General features: G+C 42.3%; 1 protein-coding gene across 2 annotated transcripts in view; it reads left to right on the top strand.

Annotated features, from left to right (window-relative positions):
* Window positions 1-1516: 1516 nt before the first annotated feature.
* phc3b (polyhomeotic homolog 3b) overlaps window positions 1517-18786 on the top strand; it is a 34969-nt gene continuing 17699 nt past the window's right edge. Inside the window, exons 1-4 of one of the 2 annotated variants that reach the window (XM_085762655.1) lie at window positions 1517-2188; window positions 6693-7294; window positions 16837-16989; window positions 18029-18124. In XM_085762655.1, the coding sequence (XP_085618781.1) occupies window positions 6710-7294; window positions 16837-16989; window positions 18029-18124 (834 nt within the window). In that variant the 5' untranslated portion in view covers window positions 1517-2188; window positions 6693-6709. The remainder of the gene's footprint in view (window positions 2189-6692; window positions 7295-16836; window positions 16990-18028; window positions 18125-18786) is intronic. The other variant, XM_085762656.1, reaches the window with a different exon arrangement.

Raw genomic sequence — 18786 nt, 5'->3', positions numbered from 1 at the left:
GATCCTATAGAGCCTAGGAGCTTTCTTAAAGAACATATTCTGATAATGTTGATGAATGGTGAACACGTATGAATGGAAACCTTCAGCATGAGGTCAGAAGCAGATCATAGTCCACGTACAATTCCAGGAAAGATGATGGACACTTAATAAAGAGGTAAAAGGTGTTACAACCATCCCCACCCATGTCAGCAATTGTTTAACTACTCTGCTCTTTAATCTTCAAACTACCTATCTATAGGTATCTATCTATAGACTTGGTCCAAAAGTTTAGTTTCCTACCTAAAACCGACACACCTCTTATACCATGCAAACTCGCGTTCATGGTTAGGGAGGGAGTGGACACAATATTGATCACATATCTCTCATTGGTGAACGTGACGCTGTTACAATCATGCACCTTCACACTGCAAGATGCAAGTAGGCTACTGTAACTACTTTTTACTCCACTTTTTTAAACCTTTATTTTACCAGGCAGATTGCTTGAGATAGATAAATGTCCAGAGCCCTGTGGAGGAGTTATGTCCTACAGTCCAGTGGGGGTTTAAGGGGAAGAGGAGGAGAGAGGGCTGGTGGATGAAGAGAAAGCTGTAAGAGGGGATCCTGAGGAAAGAGAGTTCATGTTAAGAGGGAAAGGAAGGCAAGGCAAGGCAATTTTATTTGTATAGCCCGTTTTTACAAACAGTTTGTCTCAAAGGGCTTTACATGGCATCATAACAACATCCTCTGCCCTTAGACCCTCACATCCACTGAGGAAAAACTCCATAGAAAACCCTTTTAACAGGGAAAAATTTGAGAAACCTCAGGATGAGCAACAGAGGAGGGATCCCTCACCCAGGACGGACAGACGTGCAATAGATGTTGTTGCAGACAAGAAAACAGTTTGTCAATGTCAATTTATTTATATAGCACATTTCATATGGCAAGCATAAACTCAATGTGCTTCAGAATAAAAGCAAGATGCAATACATGTAACACAGAATGTGGGAAACATGAAATGTTAACAAGAGCTGATGAAGGCAACTTCTGGTGGGCGGAAAGTCAGGGAGGGAAGGCCAGCATAATGGGAGGACTGGATGGCAGACTGGTTCATGGGATGGGAAGGAGGCAGAGAGGCTTGGTGGGGGCAGAGAAGGTTGTACCTGGGGATCCTGAGGGAAGAGAGATTATGTTGAGCCAAACTAAATAGATCAGAACAATGCACAACAATACAAACTAAAAGAATAGGCCTAGTCTATAGGCATTTATATGACAGTGGGTTTGATGTAATGATGTGTCGCTGTTGTTTAACTATTACAGTAACCGTTAAGCAGGTGTTTGCACTTTACCATCAGTTAAAACGATGCAATAACAACCACACTCTCAAATTGTAAATTGTAGAGTGATGAATGCAGCATTGTTGTTTTTTCCTATGCTGCTGTGTGGATTCTGTGGACACCTGGTCCAGCTCAGTAACAGTGGTGCTGCTCAGTGCGGACACTGTCTCACCGCTGCACGCACAGTGCGCACGGTGCAGCTCTAGTCGTGTATCAGTCTTCGTGGTCCTCCTGAGCTCTGAGTGGTGCTGTCTCGCCTGTGTCGCCCTGTGAGAAACTGCCTTCCATTGCATTTCTCCACTAGCGGACCGAGCAGGCCCCTCGCAGCCGCTACACGGTGGCCCAGAGCCGGGCTGATTCCCACCGCAGACCCGGCAGGTGTGACGGTGGTGGAGCACCGGAGGACGGCGGCCACGCGGATCCCCCCTCTGGATGCTGGATTTACGGACTGACTGCTCCGCCGGAACAAAACAAAACAAAAAAACAAAAAAAGCCCGGGCTGTGATGAAGCCTTAAACAAAGTGCGACACACACATACGCACACACAACCCCTTGCACATCATAAACGGGGCCTGGTTTTTGCTTTGCAACTTTGCGTTTTGCGGCTCAGTTCGGGGCTCAGACAATCTGAGGTGAGGCTGCTGCTGGAATTATTGTCTGGGGGAGGGAGGGAGGGAGGGTGACGCTCTTCACAGCGGCTCTTACGCTGTCAGACGAGGAAGTGAGGATTCATACACGCCCATTTCAGCCTGTCGACCCTGCTGAGAAACCCAGACCCGTTGATCAGATAACACAGCCGCGGACTTTATAAACATGCTCCCACTTTCGGATGGAAGACACCGGGAATAACCTACAGGACGACACCGATTTCAGAGGTAGGTGGCCGGGGAGCTTTACGCAGAACGTGGTCATGACAAATCCCCAAAATGTTATTATCGTGAGACTTGTCCGCTGTGAAGGCCTGTCTCCATCTTTTTTTTTTTTTTTTTTAATAGTCACATGCATGATCTCCTGGCCTGGCTGTGTGCACTGTGGCTTTTAGGCTACTATCACCGTCATCGTATGCCACAATGAAAAAAGTGTGAGGCTGGTGCGTTCAGCGTGTAGGCTCCAGCCTGCGGGCCAGATGTCAGCATCTGCCCACTGTGCGTGGAGTGGCACCTGCCTGCGCGGTGATGTTGCGTGGATTGAGCTGAGTTGAGGCTGCAGACCTGCACACTCCTCCTGCTGTCCACCCGGCCACCTCCACATGTCTGCAGCCGAACTGCTCTGGAAACTTGGGAGTGAAGGGACATCAGGCTGCTCCTCCTTTTACCCCACGGTGGCTGATTCGAACTGTTTAGATTCCATACATTGATCCAAGTCCTGAAACAACTGTTCTGTTGATCGATTAGCCTAGGATTATTGATTAATAGTTCGAGAACTAACTCAGGTGACATAAATGCACTAGCTTTAGCTTGTATTTTCTTATTATTCCACCTTAAGATGCTTGAAGGTGCCATTGTGTGGCTTGGAAACACGTTTTTGGATTTGTAGTCAAGTTATATCCTACATAACCATTTATAAATGAATTAAGGCTCTAATTATTCAATAATGAAAGTGATCATTAGTTTCTTCCCACAAGCAAACTTGGTGTGGTTTCACATTTCCTCTGTTATGCGTCTTTACTGAGCTCTATAACAACAGGTCAGTCCGCCAATCAGCAGAGGGGAGGCTCTGAGTATCTCTGATTGGCTAATTGTTTTCTGAGTGATTGAATAAAAACATTCAGGCAACAGGAGACATGTCGGTGGGTCTTGGTGACTGCTTTGTTGTGACATCACAAAGTTACAGAAGTCCTGACGGCTGGTTTTAAGGCTCAGTTTGTGAATACAGGCTGTGTGCATTTCTCTGTGGACTGAGGCTTTGATACTTTCACAGTATTAATATAGAACCTAGAGCTGCTTTATACCTATATACTGTATGGGACCTTTAAGTACTACAGTAGGCCTATTTGTGTTGCCTTTTAGTTTTGCACTAAAGTCGCTGATCTACAAAACTATGCATCGTTGAGTGTTTTTCTGATAATATGGTGCACCACATTTGCTGTAGCAACACGTAAGAATGTTATAATTGTGTCGTAAAGCTCAAAGTGATCCATCGTGTAGCCTATATGAGTCCAAAAGAAAGCTGAAGAAGTGACTGATTTGCCTCTCTGCGGTAGTCACATTTGGTTTCATACTGGGAGGAGATTTACAGCTGGTGGTTTATGAGCTGGGTCTTTGCAGTTGCTCAGAGGATGCTGTAACAGAAAGCTCTCATGTTTGGGGATGGTTTATGTATCTCAAAGGTTTGGAAATCTGTTGATCCACGCATCTTTAAACCCTTGACCTTTACAGAATAACTTCATTTTCTAAAGGTCAAGAGGAACCTTTGAAACAATGTTGTAGGCTATATCAGTCATTAACAAATGTTTCATGGGTGAATTATATTAATAATGTTAATGTTGCTGCCTGACTTTTCCTTTGTAAATTTCTTTCCTGTCACAGGTTTCTTTGCGGAGTGCAAAGAGAAAAAAGATCACTACACCAGTTAAATCAGTTGTTTTCCCTGGTTTTTGTCCAAAAAATGTAAATATATGTTCTGATCAGATGACTGTAGGGAGACGAGGGGATAAAAAGCTTCCTGATGTGATTCTATACTCAGCCGGAGAACCACACTCCCACTGTAGCTGCCTGCAGGATGAGTTTTCTGTTTTCTTTACAGTTTGGGGTCAGGTCAGCCGCTGCCATGGCTCCAATCCAAAACATACGGCTGAAGTTTGATAGTAGCGGCGTCATGTGTCTGTCAGTGCTCAGAGTGAAATTACAGTCAGTGTTGTGGTGTAAAACTCTCACTGCAGTCTGATCGGTGGTGGAGATGAAGCTGCAGCTGCCACATTCTCCTCTCCTCCAAACTAACCAGACCTTCCACTTACTGTCCATCAAACCGCTGCAGAGAAAACTATATTTTATGTTCAGGTTTTAGTTTTTATCCTCAGGTGTGGATCGACGTTCAGCTTAGTCAGACATAATATTTGTTTTAAGGATTTTTTTGGCTTTTTTCTTATTGTTGCTCCTCGTGGCTGGAGGAAAACTCTTTCTAAAGATGTCAAACAGGATTTTAGAAATACTGTTCTTGATTCATCATAGTTAGCTCTGAACTCAGGTGTTTTTCACGCCTTGACAGAGCAGCTCTTTCCAGGAAACTCAGTACCGCTTTTTTCTAACAGTCTGTAACTTCCACTTTATGAACAGATATTCTCATGGGAGGAACCATAGGATCTGGTGCTACTTACTAAATACAGACTTGTCCGTTGGTACATCTCCAGTGATTTGTGAAGGCTAAGATAACACAACCCCAACACTTTCATTCAGATTCACACAGTGGCGTGCACAGACTTTTTGAAGGGCAGGGGTGAAAAGGAAAAAAAAAGGGCACATATAACGCGTCCTGGCCACTGAAGAGGGCACTTTAGCACACGTTTTGGCTCCCAGGGGGCACTTTAGCACGCGTTTTTCAACCGTGCACGCCAATGGATTCACATGCAAAATAAAGTCTCTAATTGTAAATTAAAATGAAGCCATTTCACTCATGGAAATTCACTGGAGGACAATAATCAACTGGAAAAAACTAGAATGAAACTAAAAACTCAAATCTGAGCATCACCAGCTGCTTCTGGATTCAACGTAACTAAACTCTGACCAAGATAACGTGAACCTTTGTTGGATATTTGTGCCAGATCACATCGTTGTTTCTAGGAAATGTCTTAGGAAATGATTACACTATAAGCCCACTCAGAGGGCGCAAGAGTCCGCTGAGGCCAACACCAGACTTCAGAGAAAACCCATTCATAGTAAATGATCCTGATCAGCTCCAGATTTAATGAGTTATTCCCTGGACCACAGGCAACAACAGAGACAGAAATAAATTATTATAATTTTTATCTATCTATCTATCTATCTATCTATCTATCTATCTATCTATCTATCTATCTATCTATCTATCTATCTATCTATCTATCTATCTATCTATCTATCTATCTATCTATCTATCTAGTGTGTGGAAGTGTGGGGGAACACATATAAAACCAATATAGAGCCAATCTTTTTGCTCCAAAAAAGAGCAATAAGAATTGTTAATAAAACCCCCTTCAGGGAATCTACAAATCTACTTTTATCTAATTAAAAACATTAAAATTCCACGATCTGGTTGACCTTAAAACTATTCAAATCATGTATAAAGTAATTAAAAATAACAATTACCTAGCAGTATCCAAGGGTTGTTTCAACTGAGAGAAAGTAAGCACAACTTGAGAGGAATAGGCTAAACCACCAGTAAGGACAAACATGAAACGTCACTGTCACAACAAAAGGAGTGAATCTGTGGAACAACTGCAGCGATGAGCTGAAAACGTGTTGCAATTTAGCTAAATTAAAGAGATTATTTAGAAACAAAATACTGAGTTCCTATGAGATGGACTAGTGTTTTTGTTCTTTTGTTCTTTATTTTATGGACTGTACAAATTATCTGGAATATATATTTTACTATGACTGTTTTTCATAACTTATTTATTTTCATTAGTATTATATGAATAGCAGGAGGGGGTAGGACCAGAAAAGTTTTGAACTTCTTCTTACCCCTTTTGAACATGACAGGCATCTTCTTTAGAGATGATGATTTTTAAAGGGATAGTTCACTCAAAATTGAAATCTACTCCCCCTCATGTCGACTAAGGGCTGGGAGAAGTGTCAGAGTCCTCCGTGGCTTCTCTGAGTTACAGGGGGGTCCGTGCAGCACTGCATGTCCATATGACGGTTGCAAATGGATACCACTTTTCTTCGTAGAAAAAGACACACCAAAAAACATCCAAATACCTCCATGCTGCTCGTATGTAATGTCTGTCTTGTATTGAAGCCCCAAAATGGGAAATTGTTCCAAAAAAAATTAAATAAGTCTATATTTCAAGCTTGTTTGTAGCGGAAGCTCCTCTTCCTGACCAGGAAGAGGAGCAGCATGGAGGTATTTTGATGTTTTTTGGTGTGTCTTTTTGTTACGAAGACAGTTGGTATCCATTTGCAACCGTTATATGGACATTCACTGCTACGCCGAGACCCCCTGTAACTCAGAGAAGCCACGGAGGACTCTGAAACTTCTCCCAGCACTTAGTCCACATGAGGGGGAGGAGACAATGAGTGAAATTTCAATTTTGGGTGAACTATTCTTTTAATATACATTTATTCATTGTTTTTATTTTTGTTATTTTGTTTGTTTTGTTTTTACTCTTTACATGTTCAATAAAGAAATAAAATGAAAAAAAGAAAAGAAATGACATCTATCTATGTGTGTGTGTGCCTGCAGTGCTACAGTGTTGAAGGATGGACAGGGAGCTGGTTGGACAGACCTCTTCAGACCACGGAGAGGCCACCAATGGGACCAGCCCTCAGACCTCCGCCACCACTCCCGACCCCTCCACCCCGGCCACCCCCACCCCTCCCCGCCTCACCCCCAACCCCATGCTCCTGGACTCCCCCGCGCCCGTGCTGACCCCCACTACCTCCTCCCCTCCTCCCCCGCTCACCCCCGCCCCCTCCGTGTCCGCCACCCACGGCCCCAAGGCGGCGGCGGCAGCAGCATCAGCATCTCCCCACATGCTGGTCCCGGCCCCCCCTAAGCTCACCTCCACCGCGGCCCCCACCCTCCGCACGTACTCGCGGCCCATCCTCCCCTCGCCGGGCGGCCTCTCCAAAGCGTCGCCCGCCTCCTCCTCCTCTTCCTCTCTCGCCCCCACGTCCTCCGCCTCCCTCATCGCCTCCTCCTCCTCTTCCGCAACGCACAGCAACATCACCATGGCCACCAAGACCTCCACCAGCCTGACCAATGGGAACACAAGGCCCGTTTCCACGCCGACCTCCACGCCCATCACGCCCTTTCATACACCAGCCAGTCCACCTGGCAGACAGGTAACAGAAGCACACACACACACACACTGAATTTCTAGAGAACACACACCCTCATTTCCATATGGTACATTCAAAGTTAAAGGGGACATCTTTACTTTTTTAAGGCTCTTTAACATTTAGGTGTTTGTTTTGCCTTCTGGCCCCAAAATGTGAGAATTGACAAAAAAATCTGCAATGTGCAGAGCAGACTCTCTAGGTTGAAATCCATGTGGTTTTATGAGCTGTTCCCTCAGTGGTCTTCCAGTGATGTAACTAGGATTCGAATTTGCATAATCCCACCCCTAACTGGTAGCAGTAGAAGGGGCGGGGCAAGCAGTGGTCATTTGCATTTAAAGGGACAGACACTGAAACCAGCCGTTCTGAACAGGGCTGTTTTGAGAGGATGAAAAGAGCTGTGATGTTTGATCCTTGAGGTATTTTGACCAAAGCATGTCACAGACATGTATTTAAGACACCTTGGAACTATTTTAATTTGTGGAACGGGGGCATAATATGTCTCCTTTAAGACCAGGTATTAGCATAGCACAAAGACAGGACACAGTTATGTTAGGTGGTGATGATGGTCTCATCTGAGCCTGTTGTGCAAAGGTCACGCACTGTGGTTTATATGTTTTATGTTTCTTTTGCCAGACACAGGGACTTCTATTCACACTTTGGGTTGTGTGCATGTATGCATCCTCATGCTTTGTCAAACTGCCGTTTGTTTAGTTGTGTTCCTTTGCTTTAAAACAACAAAACAATGTAAAAGAGCAAAAGTTGGTTTTACATAAGCTGGTGCAGTCATACATAATGAATGAAAAAGAGGTTGTTATGTCGAGTGTATCATGGGAAATGTAGTTCCATTATATTTCCACATCCAGATGTTTTGCCTAGCCTCATGTTTTTTTTCTAGTAACACTGTAAAATCCCATGGGAGGTTCAAGTGTGACTTGTGTTGAAGTGCGACACACAGCGACTTCCTCACTATTAACAATTTCTGCTCTGAGTCAGGGAACATTTCATCTAAAAGTCCTTGAGTCAACACTTGAGTTCGCAGCCGCCGCAGCGCGAGCACAGGTGTCATGTCTGCTGCTGCAATGTTGTGTTACAAGAACACATAAGGGACACACAGCATCACAGGCATATCCCAGAGACCACAGACTCACACATGTTGCTTATACATTAAAAACAACTGTCTCACACTGGCTCACTGTCATGGCTTACTGGGACACTGCCCTTTGTTATTTGTCTATAATGAACCTGTGTCTCACTCCCACTCTACAAACCAACAGCATCATCCAGACAAGAGACGATCTGAGCTGAGAGAGCTGTTGATGATGCACTCAACTGAGTCACCTTCACTTATTACTCTGCTCAAAGCAATATTAAGCAGCAGCAGTAAGTGGTGCAGCCAGTGCTCTGCAGACTGTTTTTATTGCCCTGGGTTTTTGCAGCTAGAGAGGAAAGACCTGCAGACGTTACTCAGGGCTGAAAAAATGTGCCAATAAAGTAGATTTCTCAAGGAAATATATTTTACTTACAACCAATATTTTCCTCTATTTTTCTAAAAGATGCTAGAACTGAATATTAAAGATGAGACTGTGAAGTGCTGTTTGTTGTAATGATGCAAATACAGCATCATCTAACAGAAAACATCAGTAACTGAAGATGGTAGAGAGACAGAGGCCAACACAGGGTTTAGGCTAGATTTATTTATTTTAAAAAGTCATAATTGGCAAATGTCTGGCCAGATTCTTCATCTTTTTCACAAAAGATGAATTCACTAATCAGATTGGTCACAAATTAAAATACAATTTAGCCAATTTCAGATTGTATGTCATTTCTATTTATTTTATGCATTGAAATTGTACACTCCAGTGTTTCATTTAGTGTCAATGAGATGTGGTTTTAAAAAAAAACTAAAACCTAGTTTTACATCCTCTCTCAGCTACTCTCTGCAGCTGAACTGTCAGCCAATCAGAACAGAGGAGGCTCTGAAGCTCTCTTTTAATTGACAGTTGACAGTTTTCGGAGTGATCCAATAGAAATATAGCAGAAAAAACAAATCCCACAAGTTTGTTTGGCGGCTCCAGGTGGGCAGGGCTTGTGGTTTGCTGTGACATCACAAAGTTACAGAAGGGCTCACGACTGGTTTTATGTATCAGTTTCTGAATACAGGCTGTGTGCATTTCTTTGTGGGCTGAGGTTTTGATACTTTCACAGTATTAATAGAACCTAGAGCTGCTTTATAATCACACTGCACATGGACGTAGATACTTTATATTGTATGGAGCTTTAATACACACATCTACCTTTATACTGTATGGAGCTTTAACACTGAAGAACACTGGTATGGAAATGAGTCTGTAGAAATCTCAGAACTCTGAGTATAATGTGGTGCCCAGTCCAGATTAAAAGCTCACCACTGCTCTCCAAGTTCAGATGATTTGAACCTTAATCCTGTTCACTTGTGACCTTTCAGAGCACGTACAAACAGATTAGCCCTCACCAAGAGGCCCGGACACACAGAAACATGCCTCATTTTCAAAAGGAATGCTGGAGTCATACATCTCTTAGTTCATGTATATAAATGATCTGAACACTAAGATGACAGTGAAGATAGAGTGTAGGTGAGTCTGTGCACATTTGTCTCGGTCAGTGTGTGTCTTCGTCTGTGAGTGTGCGGGTTACAGTTTCCTCTCAGTTTGCTTTCATCTGATGTTTCACATCCTCAGTCTCAGGTCACACGTCTCTGCCTGTATGTGCTTCACACAAACACACACTCACCTACATGCACCTATAGTAGCTTATTACTGTACCAGGGGTCTTTGTCTGTTGAAGACTGAATGTGATACTTCACAATTTCAACCATCTCAACATAAGATGGTGATGTTTGTTCGTCCCTCTGTGGGGACATTTCCAATCAACAGCATACAAGGTAGAAAACGAGAGACAAGAAACTGAAATAATAAGAGTACAATAATACATTTATGAAACTATAAAAACAATGTGGTAAAATATATATGTAAATACACTATATACATACTATACACAGTTTGAATAGGAATAATGTAGCGGTCTGCTGCTGAGAGGTGTTGTCCATAAATGACATAAGGCAAGGCAAGGCAAGGCATCTTTATTTATATAGCGCATTTCATACCAAGGCAACTCAATGTGCTTTACATAAAGACAAAACATTAAAAAAAAGAAGCATAAGACAGAGTTAAAAGCAAGAGCAAATAAAAGTAAAAGAAAAAAAAAAAAAAAAAATAGATAAGTTTAAAGTTCTCAGCTATAAGCATGTGAAAAGAGAAATGTTTTTAACCTGGATTTAAAAGTGCTGACAGTTGGGGCTGATCTCAGTTCTGCTGGTAGTTTGTTCCACTTGTGAGCAGCATAACAGCTAAATGCTGCTTCACCATGTCTGGTCTGAACTCTGAGCTCCACTATCTGACCTGAGTCAGTAGATCTCAGAGCTCTACTGGGTTTATACTCTACTAACATGTCTTTCATGTATTCTGGACCTAAACCATTCAGTGATTTGTAAACCAGGAGCAGAACTTTAAAATCTATTCTGTAGCTGACTGGGAGCCAATGTAAGGTCTTAAGAACCGGGGTGATGTGATCTGATCTCTTTGTTCTGGTTAAAACTCGAGCTGCAGCGTTCTGAATGAGCTGCAGCTGTTTGATACTTTTTTGGGGGAGACCAGTCAGAAGACCGTTACAGTAGTCAAGTCTACTGGAGATAAAAGCATGAATCAGCTTCTCCTGATCAGTTTGGGACATAAAACCCTTAATTCTGGATATGTTCTTCAGTTGATAAAAGGCTGATTTGGTAACTGATTTGATATGGCTGTTGAAGGTCAGATCTGAGTCTATCAGCACGCCAAGGTTTCGGACTTGGTCTTTAGTTTCTAAAGACAGTGACTCAAGGTGTTTACTGACAGCAACCCTCTTCTCTTTATTTCCAAAAACAATGACCTCAGTTTTTTCTTGATTTAACTGAAGGAAATTTTGGCTCATCCAATTTTTGACTTGCTTTAAACAGTGACATAATGACTCTATTGGACTGCAGTCATCTGGAGACAGTGCAAGATATATCTGTGTGTCATCTGCATAACTATGATAGTTGACATTAGAGTTCTGTAGAATTTGACCCAAAGGCAGCATATACATGTTAAACAGAAGGGGTCCAAGGACTGACCCCTGAGGAACTCCACATGTCATAGCCACTCGATCGGATTGATAACTACCAATGGTCACAAAATAACTCCGTTCCTCTAAGTAGGACCTGAACCATTTTAGGACTGTCCCGCTGAGTCCTGCCCAGGTTTCCAACCTGTCCAGCAGTATACTGTGATCCACAGTGTCAAACGCAGCACTGAGATCCAACATGACCAGAACTGACACCTTGCCTGAGTCAGTGTTCAACCTTATGTCATTTAACACTCTAATAAGAGCTGTTTCTGTACTGTGGTGAGGTCGGAAGCCTGATTGAAATTTGTCAAAGAGTCCACTGGAGTTTAAGAAGTTGCTGAGTTGATTAAAAACCACTTTCTCAATGATCTTGGCTATAAAGGGAAGATTTGAGATGGGTCTGTAATTGGTTAAAATGGTAGTATCCAATGTTCTCTTTTTTAAGAGCGGCTTGATGGCAGCTACTTTCAGGGGTTTAGGAAACGTGCCTGATTGAAGTGAGCAATTTATTATTTGCTGCAGATCTGTTTGGACAGAGCTTATAATAGTTTTAAAAAAGTCAGATGGTATTGTGTCAAGACAACATGTCGATGTTTTAAGATGCTGAACTGTTTCTTCTAAGGTTTTTTGGTCAACTGTATTAAACTCTGACATTACAGTTGATTTATTCCTAGGTGATTTTAGGGATTGCATCATTGTATTATTTTGCTGATTTGTGTTGATATTTAGCCTTATGGATTTGATTTTTTCATTGAAGAAGTAAGCAAATTCATTGCATTTTTCTGTGGAAAAGAGTTCTGAAGCTATCTCTTTTGGGGGGGTTGTAAGCTTATTAACCATAGCAAACAGAGCACGAGTGTTGTTGATATTCTTATTAATCATTTCAGTAAAGTGTTGCTGTCTAGCCTTGAATAGCCCATGGTTAAAATTACAAAGACTTTGTTTGTAGAGGTCATGGTGGATTAGAAGTTTAGTTTTTCTCCATTTACGCTCAGCTTTCCTGCATTCTGTTTTCAGAGCCTTTACCATCAAAGTGTTTCTCCATGGTGTTCTCTGTCTGGCCATAAGTGTGGCTGATGTCCTCCTCTCACCCACCCCCACCTCCTCAGAGGTCTACTGTCCACAGAGCAGTTTTATGCAGTTAAAGAAATTCTTCACAAAGAAAATCTGGTGTTGAATCAAATATTCAAATATGGTTCTGAAATCTTTTGAGCTTGCTCCTCAGTGGAGGACGGCAGGTGCAGTCACCTTGGCCTCACAGCAGATTCCAGCGGAGAAAATAGAACTTTGAAACCATCCCTGCAGCAGAGCCCACCTCTCCCAATGAGGTTTCAAATAATCAATGCTTTGCTGATACATTTTTGTATAATATTTAATATTATGTCATTAAAAAAAGAGGTTTCTATTGATGTTTTCTTTTGCTGTGACTCTGGATCATCGCTGGGATCCACTGTAACTACTGTGACTGACTAAAGCTGCTGTCCTCTATGACAGAGCAAACTTTCCATGCATTGATACATTGAACAGTCAACAGCCAATCTGAGCAACAACTGTTTCTATTTCTAACTCTGAGGAATGGACTTCTATGCATCTACAGGGTGTCCGCGGGGTTTTAAAAAGTATTAAAAAGTGATAAATCAAAAAAGCAAAATTTAATGGCCTTAAAAAGTGATAAATTTGGTCCAAAGGTATTAATTTTAAAGAATAGGTTTTTTTTTTTTTTCTTTTGGACAATGACTGGTTTTATTTTGATGAAATAGGCGTAATAAAATAAATAAAGCATTACTTGCTTGCGCCGCTACTTCAAAAAAAAAAAGGAATGATATTTACGTCATATCAATTCATTGTATTCATTGGCCGCTAGAAATCTAAAATCATCTTCGCGCGCATAGTTGTCAGGCGGATAGAAGTGCTAGTGAATCTCTTCGGATTTTAGCGTGTGGCAAAACGTTTCGAATATGGGAAAATGCAAGTTTGCAGAAGACTTAAATTGAGATGACAGGCGCCTTGATGTAGCCTATGTGTGTGTCAATGTAGATGCACGTCACGCGCCGCACATCCGATGTGCTCTTTTTTCATGCACTCGCGGCTCACAGCTCCATGAACCTTCTACCGCCAGCCCGGTGTTTAGTCGGACCGGGTCCGGGTCTGCTCCGTTTGAAAGGGCAGGAAGCCCCGAAGCGCTACAGATACAGACACCTGCAGCAGCTGCAGCTTCTACTGAGAGCTGAGGTCAGATGGAACGCACGTGAGACACAGACCGACGGTGCAGATGTGCGGACATTGTTGAAACTTTTCACACTGATGTAAAAAAAAAAACATATATATGGCCTACCACTGTGTTCTGTGACGGTAGAGACAGAACCAGGTATTTATTTAAAGAGTTAGTGAGGTGAGTTGGGTGAGGGAGGGAGGTGAGGAAGGAAGACGGAGCGAGGCAAACTGGGTGAGGGAGGGAGGGAGGGAGGTGGAGTGAGGTGAGTGAGTGAGGGGGAGAGAGGCTGGTGATTGAGAAAGGCATGATAAGATATTTTATTTTTGATCAAATGTTCCTGATGACTTATGGATGATGCCCTGTTGTGCAACCGAGTCTCCTGGGTAATGGTAATGATGTAAGTAGCCTAAGTGTTGGATGATAAAATCTATGTACATGTCAAAAATTCTGATTGATACTGCAAACTAGTCACCTTTCGGCTATAATCGCCGTTTTTCTGGTCAACTGGGTCGTTTACGTGAATCGTGCAGAACCGGGGAGTTTTTCAAAGGGGGGGGGGGGGGGAGTGATAGAGTCTTGATAAACATATCGGACAGCTTTTATTTTGAAACGACACGCGGGAAGTTATCTGATGTATCGGTGGAACGCAGAAAACTATGATGACAGGCGCCTTGGATAAGCGTGTGTGTGTGCATCGGGGCCATTCAGCTGTAGCGTCTTTTGCTCACATACTTTCAATGTGGGCGCGAGTTATGCACGCGGCGCGCCGCACATTCGCCGTGCTTGTTTTTTCATGCACGTTCGCGGCACAGAGCTTCATACCTGCTTCTACCGCTGGTGTTCTGTCAGACCGGTTCTGCTCCGTTTGAAAGGCGAAGGAAGAACGTATGTGGAAAGACGTGATACACACTCATTTTATGTGCTGTGATTTTCAACCCCCAGGCTACATACAATGCTGTGAAAAAGTATTTTCCCCTTCCTGATTTCTTACTCAAACTTGTTATTAGTCATCAAACAACTTTTAATAGCCTAGACAAAGATGACCGAAGTACGGTAAATATAAAATGCACTTTTTAAATTATGATTTCATTTATTAAGGGGAAAAAAGCTATGCAAACCTACCTGATCCTATGTGAAAAAGTAATTGCCCCCTCTTGTTAAATCATGAACTAACTTTGATAAACCTTTTTATTTTTTTTGGAAAGCTGGTTCAATTTCACTCTTCACATCCAGGCTCCAGTGATCCATGGTGAGAGCCTTTATCCACTAATGGAGAAAGCTTGGAACAGTGGTGAAAACCTTCCCAAGATGGCTGCCCCATCAAAATATTATACAAATAAATAAAAACATTGTGTGACAAATCTGCAAAAAAGTAAGAAATCAGGAAGGGGGCAAATACTTTTTCACAGCACTGTATTTAATGGAGGGGGGACAATACCTGATATTCTCAGCTGTAAACAGTAGGCTAAATATAATCATAGAAAGCTGAAAGCCACAGGTCATGTGGTCATCCAAACTGATGCATAACTTTTAGTCAAATAATGTGAACATTTTCTGCAGCTGACCCCACCTGATTGAGGTGTACTTATTCTCTTAAAGCTGTCTTTTTAATGAGAGATTTGCTCTCTGTTTAACTGGGAACGCTCCAAAAAGCATAACTTGCATATTAAAATCACAAAAATTTTCTCCCGGGGGGGGGGTTGGTTTGGTTTTTCGGACCTTGTCACCTTTTTTACTCTCTGGAGTTTGCAGGTCTGTTGGTGCAACTCGATGTTGTGGTGGTATTAAAAAAAATCTGAAGGTAGTGAAAAAAGGTATTAAATGGTAGTAAATTGACTCAAAGATTTGTGTATATACCCTGATCTACATAAAAACCACTGCATAGCCCACCGTGCTCTATTTATTAAACCTTTTAGAGGATGTTAAAGGATGCTGCAGTTTAAAATTGAGATTCTTTTTTTTTTTTAATCAATCAATGGATTTATAAGTGATGAATGGTCACATTTGGTAAAAACCATTTTCAGACACTGGTTGTGAGCAGGGCTGTTGCTAGTAATTCTGGGCCCCCTGAAAAAATACTGAAGTGGGCCCCCACCCCCTGACTTTTTGATTGACTGTATATAAGAGGAATTTAGTTTAGAAAAAAATCAGATTCCTGGAGGTTTTTGTGGGCCCTACTGGGCTGTGGGCCCCTAGAATTGTCATCACCTTTCTCCCCTATACAACGGCCCTGGTTGTGAGATAGAGGTTTGTGTTTATGTATGTCTCTATTAGTAGGGCAATAAGATTATTCAAAATATAATAGAAAATCACACTGTAGCCAATATCCAAATTGCAAGAGCTGCAGTTTTTTTGCATGACTGTAAAATGTGACACATTGTTGTGAGCTGTTAGCACCACAAGTGTTGTGTTGCTACAGACATCACTACAGATCATATTCTCCAGATGCAAATGAACTTGTTTGTTTGGTTCACACCAAACAACCACACCATCATCATTCAGCAAAAATTACCATTCCAACTGAAACCGTTATCATATTTACAATTGCAATATAGTAAATGCATAATAAATATTTAGATTTATAACAACAGTATTGAAAAGGTGAGGGTATCTTATTGATGGATGAAGTTGAAACAGTAACTCTAACTATTAACTAACAGAAGAAAGCTGAACATGTGGTGAATAACAGAACTGTACAATCAAAGTGTCAAAGCTGTTAAGTTTTTTATTTGCACATTATATAACCTGCATAAACAATTAAAATAGTCAAATTAAACATTGTGCAGATAATACAGATACCCTGTCTAGATGTTAACTGCCTTTGCTTTGCTTTGCCTGGGTGCAGAGTCAGACAGTGATGATGTCTGATAGAAGGGTTCTTGCATCAGCAATACTCTCATCCAATCAGCTGAGAGGATTGTTGTTGTAATGTTAATGAACTCCAATTTCCAGCGGAGGTGGGCGTGGCCTCTGGAACCAGCTCATCACGATTATGAAATTATCCTAAACTTACAGGGTTTTTTTCTGAACAGTAATCAAAGGACACGTTGATCGTGTGTGTGTGTGTGTGTGTGTGTGTGTGTGTACAAAGAGTGGAAACCAAATGAGCAGTTACATCTTTACTCTCTGCCCCCCCCCTCCTTTGTTACAGGTATCACAGGCTCATCCTGTGGGTACACCTGGCCTTGTGCGAGCCAATCAGAGCAGCTCTCCTGTCAGGCAGAGGGTATCCCAGCAGACACTGCTCCTAGGGAAAGGTCTGAAAGGGTCTGGGCAAGACCAGGTGCTGCTGAAAGCTCAGATGGTAAATGCACACACACACACACACACACACACACACACACACACACACACACACACACATTTACATAGATTTCTACATGTAATCTGGATCTCCGGCAGCCCCCAGCAGTGAAGTTGACCAGTATTTAAATGAGGCAGTGGGAGTGAGAGGGAGGGGCGCGGTCAGAGTTTCATGATGTGTTCAGGTTACATAGGAAATACAGATGCTATGAGTTTTCAGTCTGAAAATATATTTCCCAAACAGCTGAGGGAACAAACATTATCTGATGACCAAGCAGTCATTTTCAAATTGTCCATCAGTTTATCATGTTAGAACTTTTAGTATTAAAGGACAATTCCGGGCAAATTCAACTCAGGGCTGTATTTTCCTAACATTTTAGGTCAAAAAGAAGGAATCTAAAGATTTTCAGTTGAATTGCATCTGTTTTGCGCTAGTTGCGTCTGTCCCCGCATCGCCACGGCAGCGATGAATGGGAGTGGATGGAAGTTCCGCTGCTTAGGCTGTTTACATCCCTCAAAGCCGCAATTTTTTTCCACAGATAGCGTCAGATGGCGACTCAAACATGCACCGAGAAGTTTATTTACTTCAAGCAAGCCGACATGTTTGTAAAACTAGATCTAATTCAAAGTCTCCCAGAGTCTCGTGCGAGACCCAAGTTGCCGTGCGCGGTGTGTTCAGGTGCAGTCGGAGCTCCCGTTTGTGTCATAAACACAGGAATATCAACTCTTGACTTGCTTGAAGTAAATAAACTTCTCGGTGCATGTTTGAGTAGCCACCTGACGCTGTCTGTGGAAAAAATTTGCGGCTTTGAGGGATGTAAACAGCCTGAGCAGCGGAACTTCCATCCACTCCCATTCATCGCTGCCGTGGCAATGCGGGGACAGACACAACTATCGAGAATTTGCCCGGAATTGTCCTTTAAGACGAAACATGATGATTAGAACTCACACACTCATTCACCTTCAGTGTGATCAGACTCTGTGCTTTAATCCCTGCTCTGCTCTCCCTCCCTCTCCCTTCTCTTCTTTCTTTCCTGCAGCTGATTCTTACGTCTGCTATGCGACCTGCCCCATCCTCCTCCTCCTCTTCCTCCTCCCCTTCCTCTTCTTCTTCCTCTAACCCTGCTTCCGCTCAGGTGAGCAGCTGAGCAGAGACTTTTCATGTGTCTGTGTATAAATTCCAGTTGTCCCCTATTAGTTATGATTTCACACTGTATACAGCACATATTCAGACAGATTAGCTTTAAAGATGTGTTGAGTTTTTTAAACTATGGATTTTAGACTAATAAACTGCTTCTAATTTCTGGACATAACCATTGAGGTGAAGTCTGAATTTGGCAATGATAACAAAAGTTAAAGGGATAGTTCAACAATTTGACAAACTGGCCCATTGCCATAATCTCTATAGTCTACAGTAGGTTCATTACCTTTGATCATCGGTGCAAGTTGTTTTTAGATCGGCAGGGCAGAGACGCAAGCTGCTCAGAGGTGCACGGTACAATCAAATACACAATCCAACAACTCCACGCTCTTGTGGAGAAGTTGTGACCTGCACATTCACCACGCTATGAGATAATAATGTAAAATTGTGAGACATAGCTGTTTTTGTTTTTTTGAGGCAAATGCAAAGCTGGAACTACATTCCAGACACGGCTGCTGGGCGGAGTGATTTAAAAAACGCAAGTAGTTCCCAGTATTTATTTTCTTCATGTGTCGTAATGTTACATAATTATACGTTCTCATAGCGTGGTGAATGTGCAGGTCACAACTTGTCCACCAGAGTGTTTTGGAGTTGTTG

Source organism: Trachurus japonicus, chromosome 20, assembly GCF_045865225.1.
Source record: "Trachurus japonicus isolate A0001 chromosome 20, Traja_1.0".
NCBI classification, from domain to species: domain Eukaryota; kingdom Metazoa; phylum Chordata; class Actinopteri; order Carangiformes; family Carangidae; genus Trachurus; species Trachurus japonicus.
The sequence above is the reverse complement of the archived record's forward strand: the minus strand, read 5'-3'. Positions and strand labels throughout refer to the sequence as shown.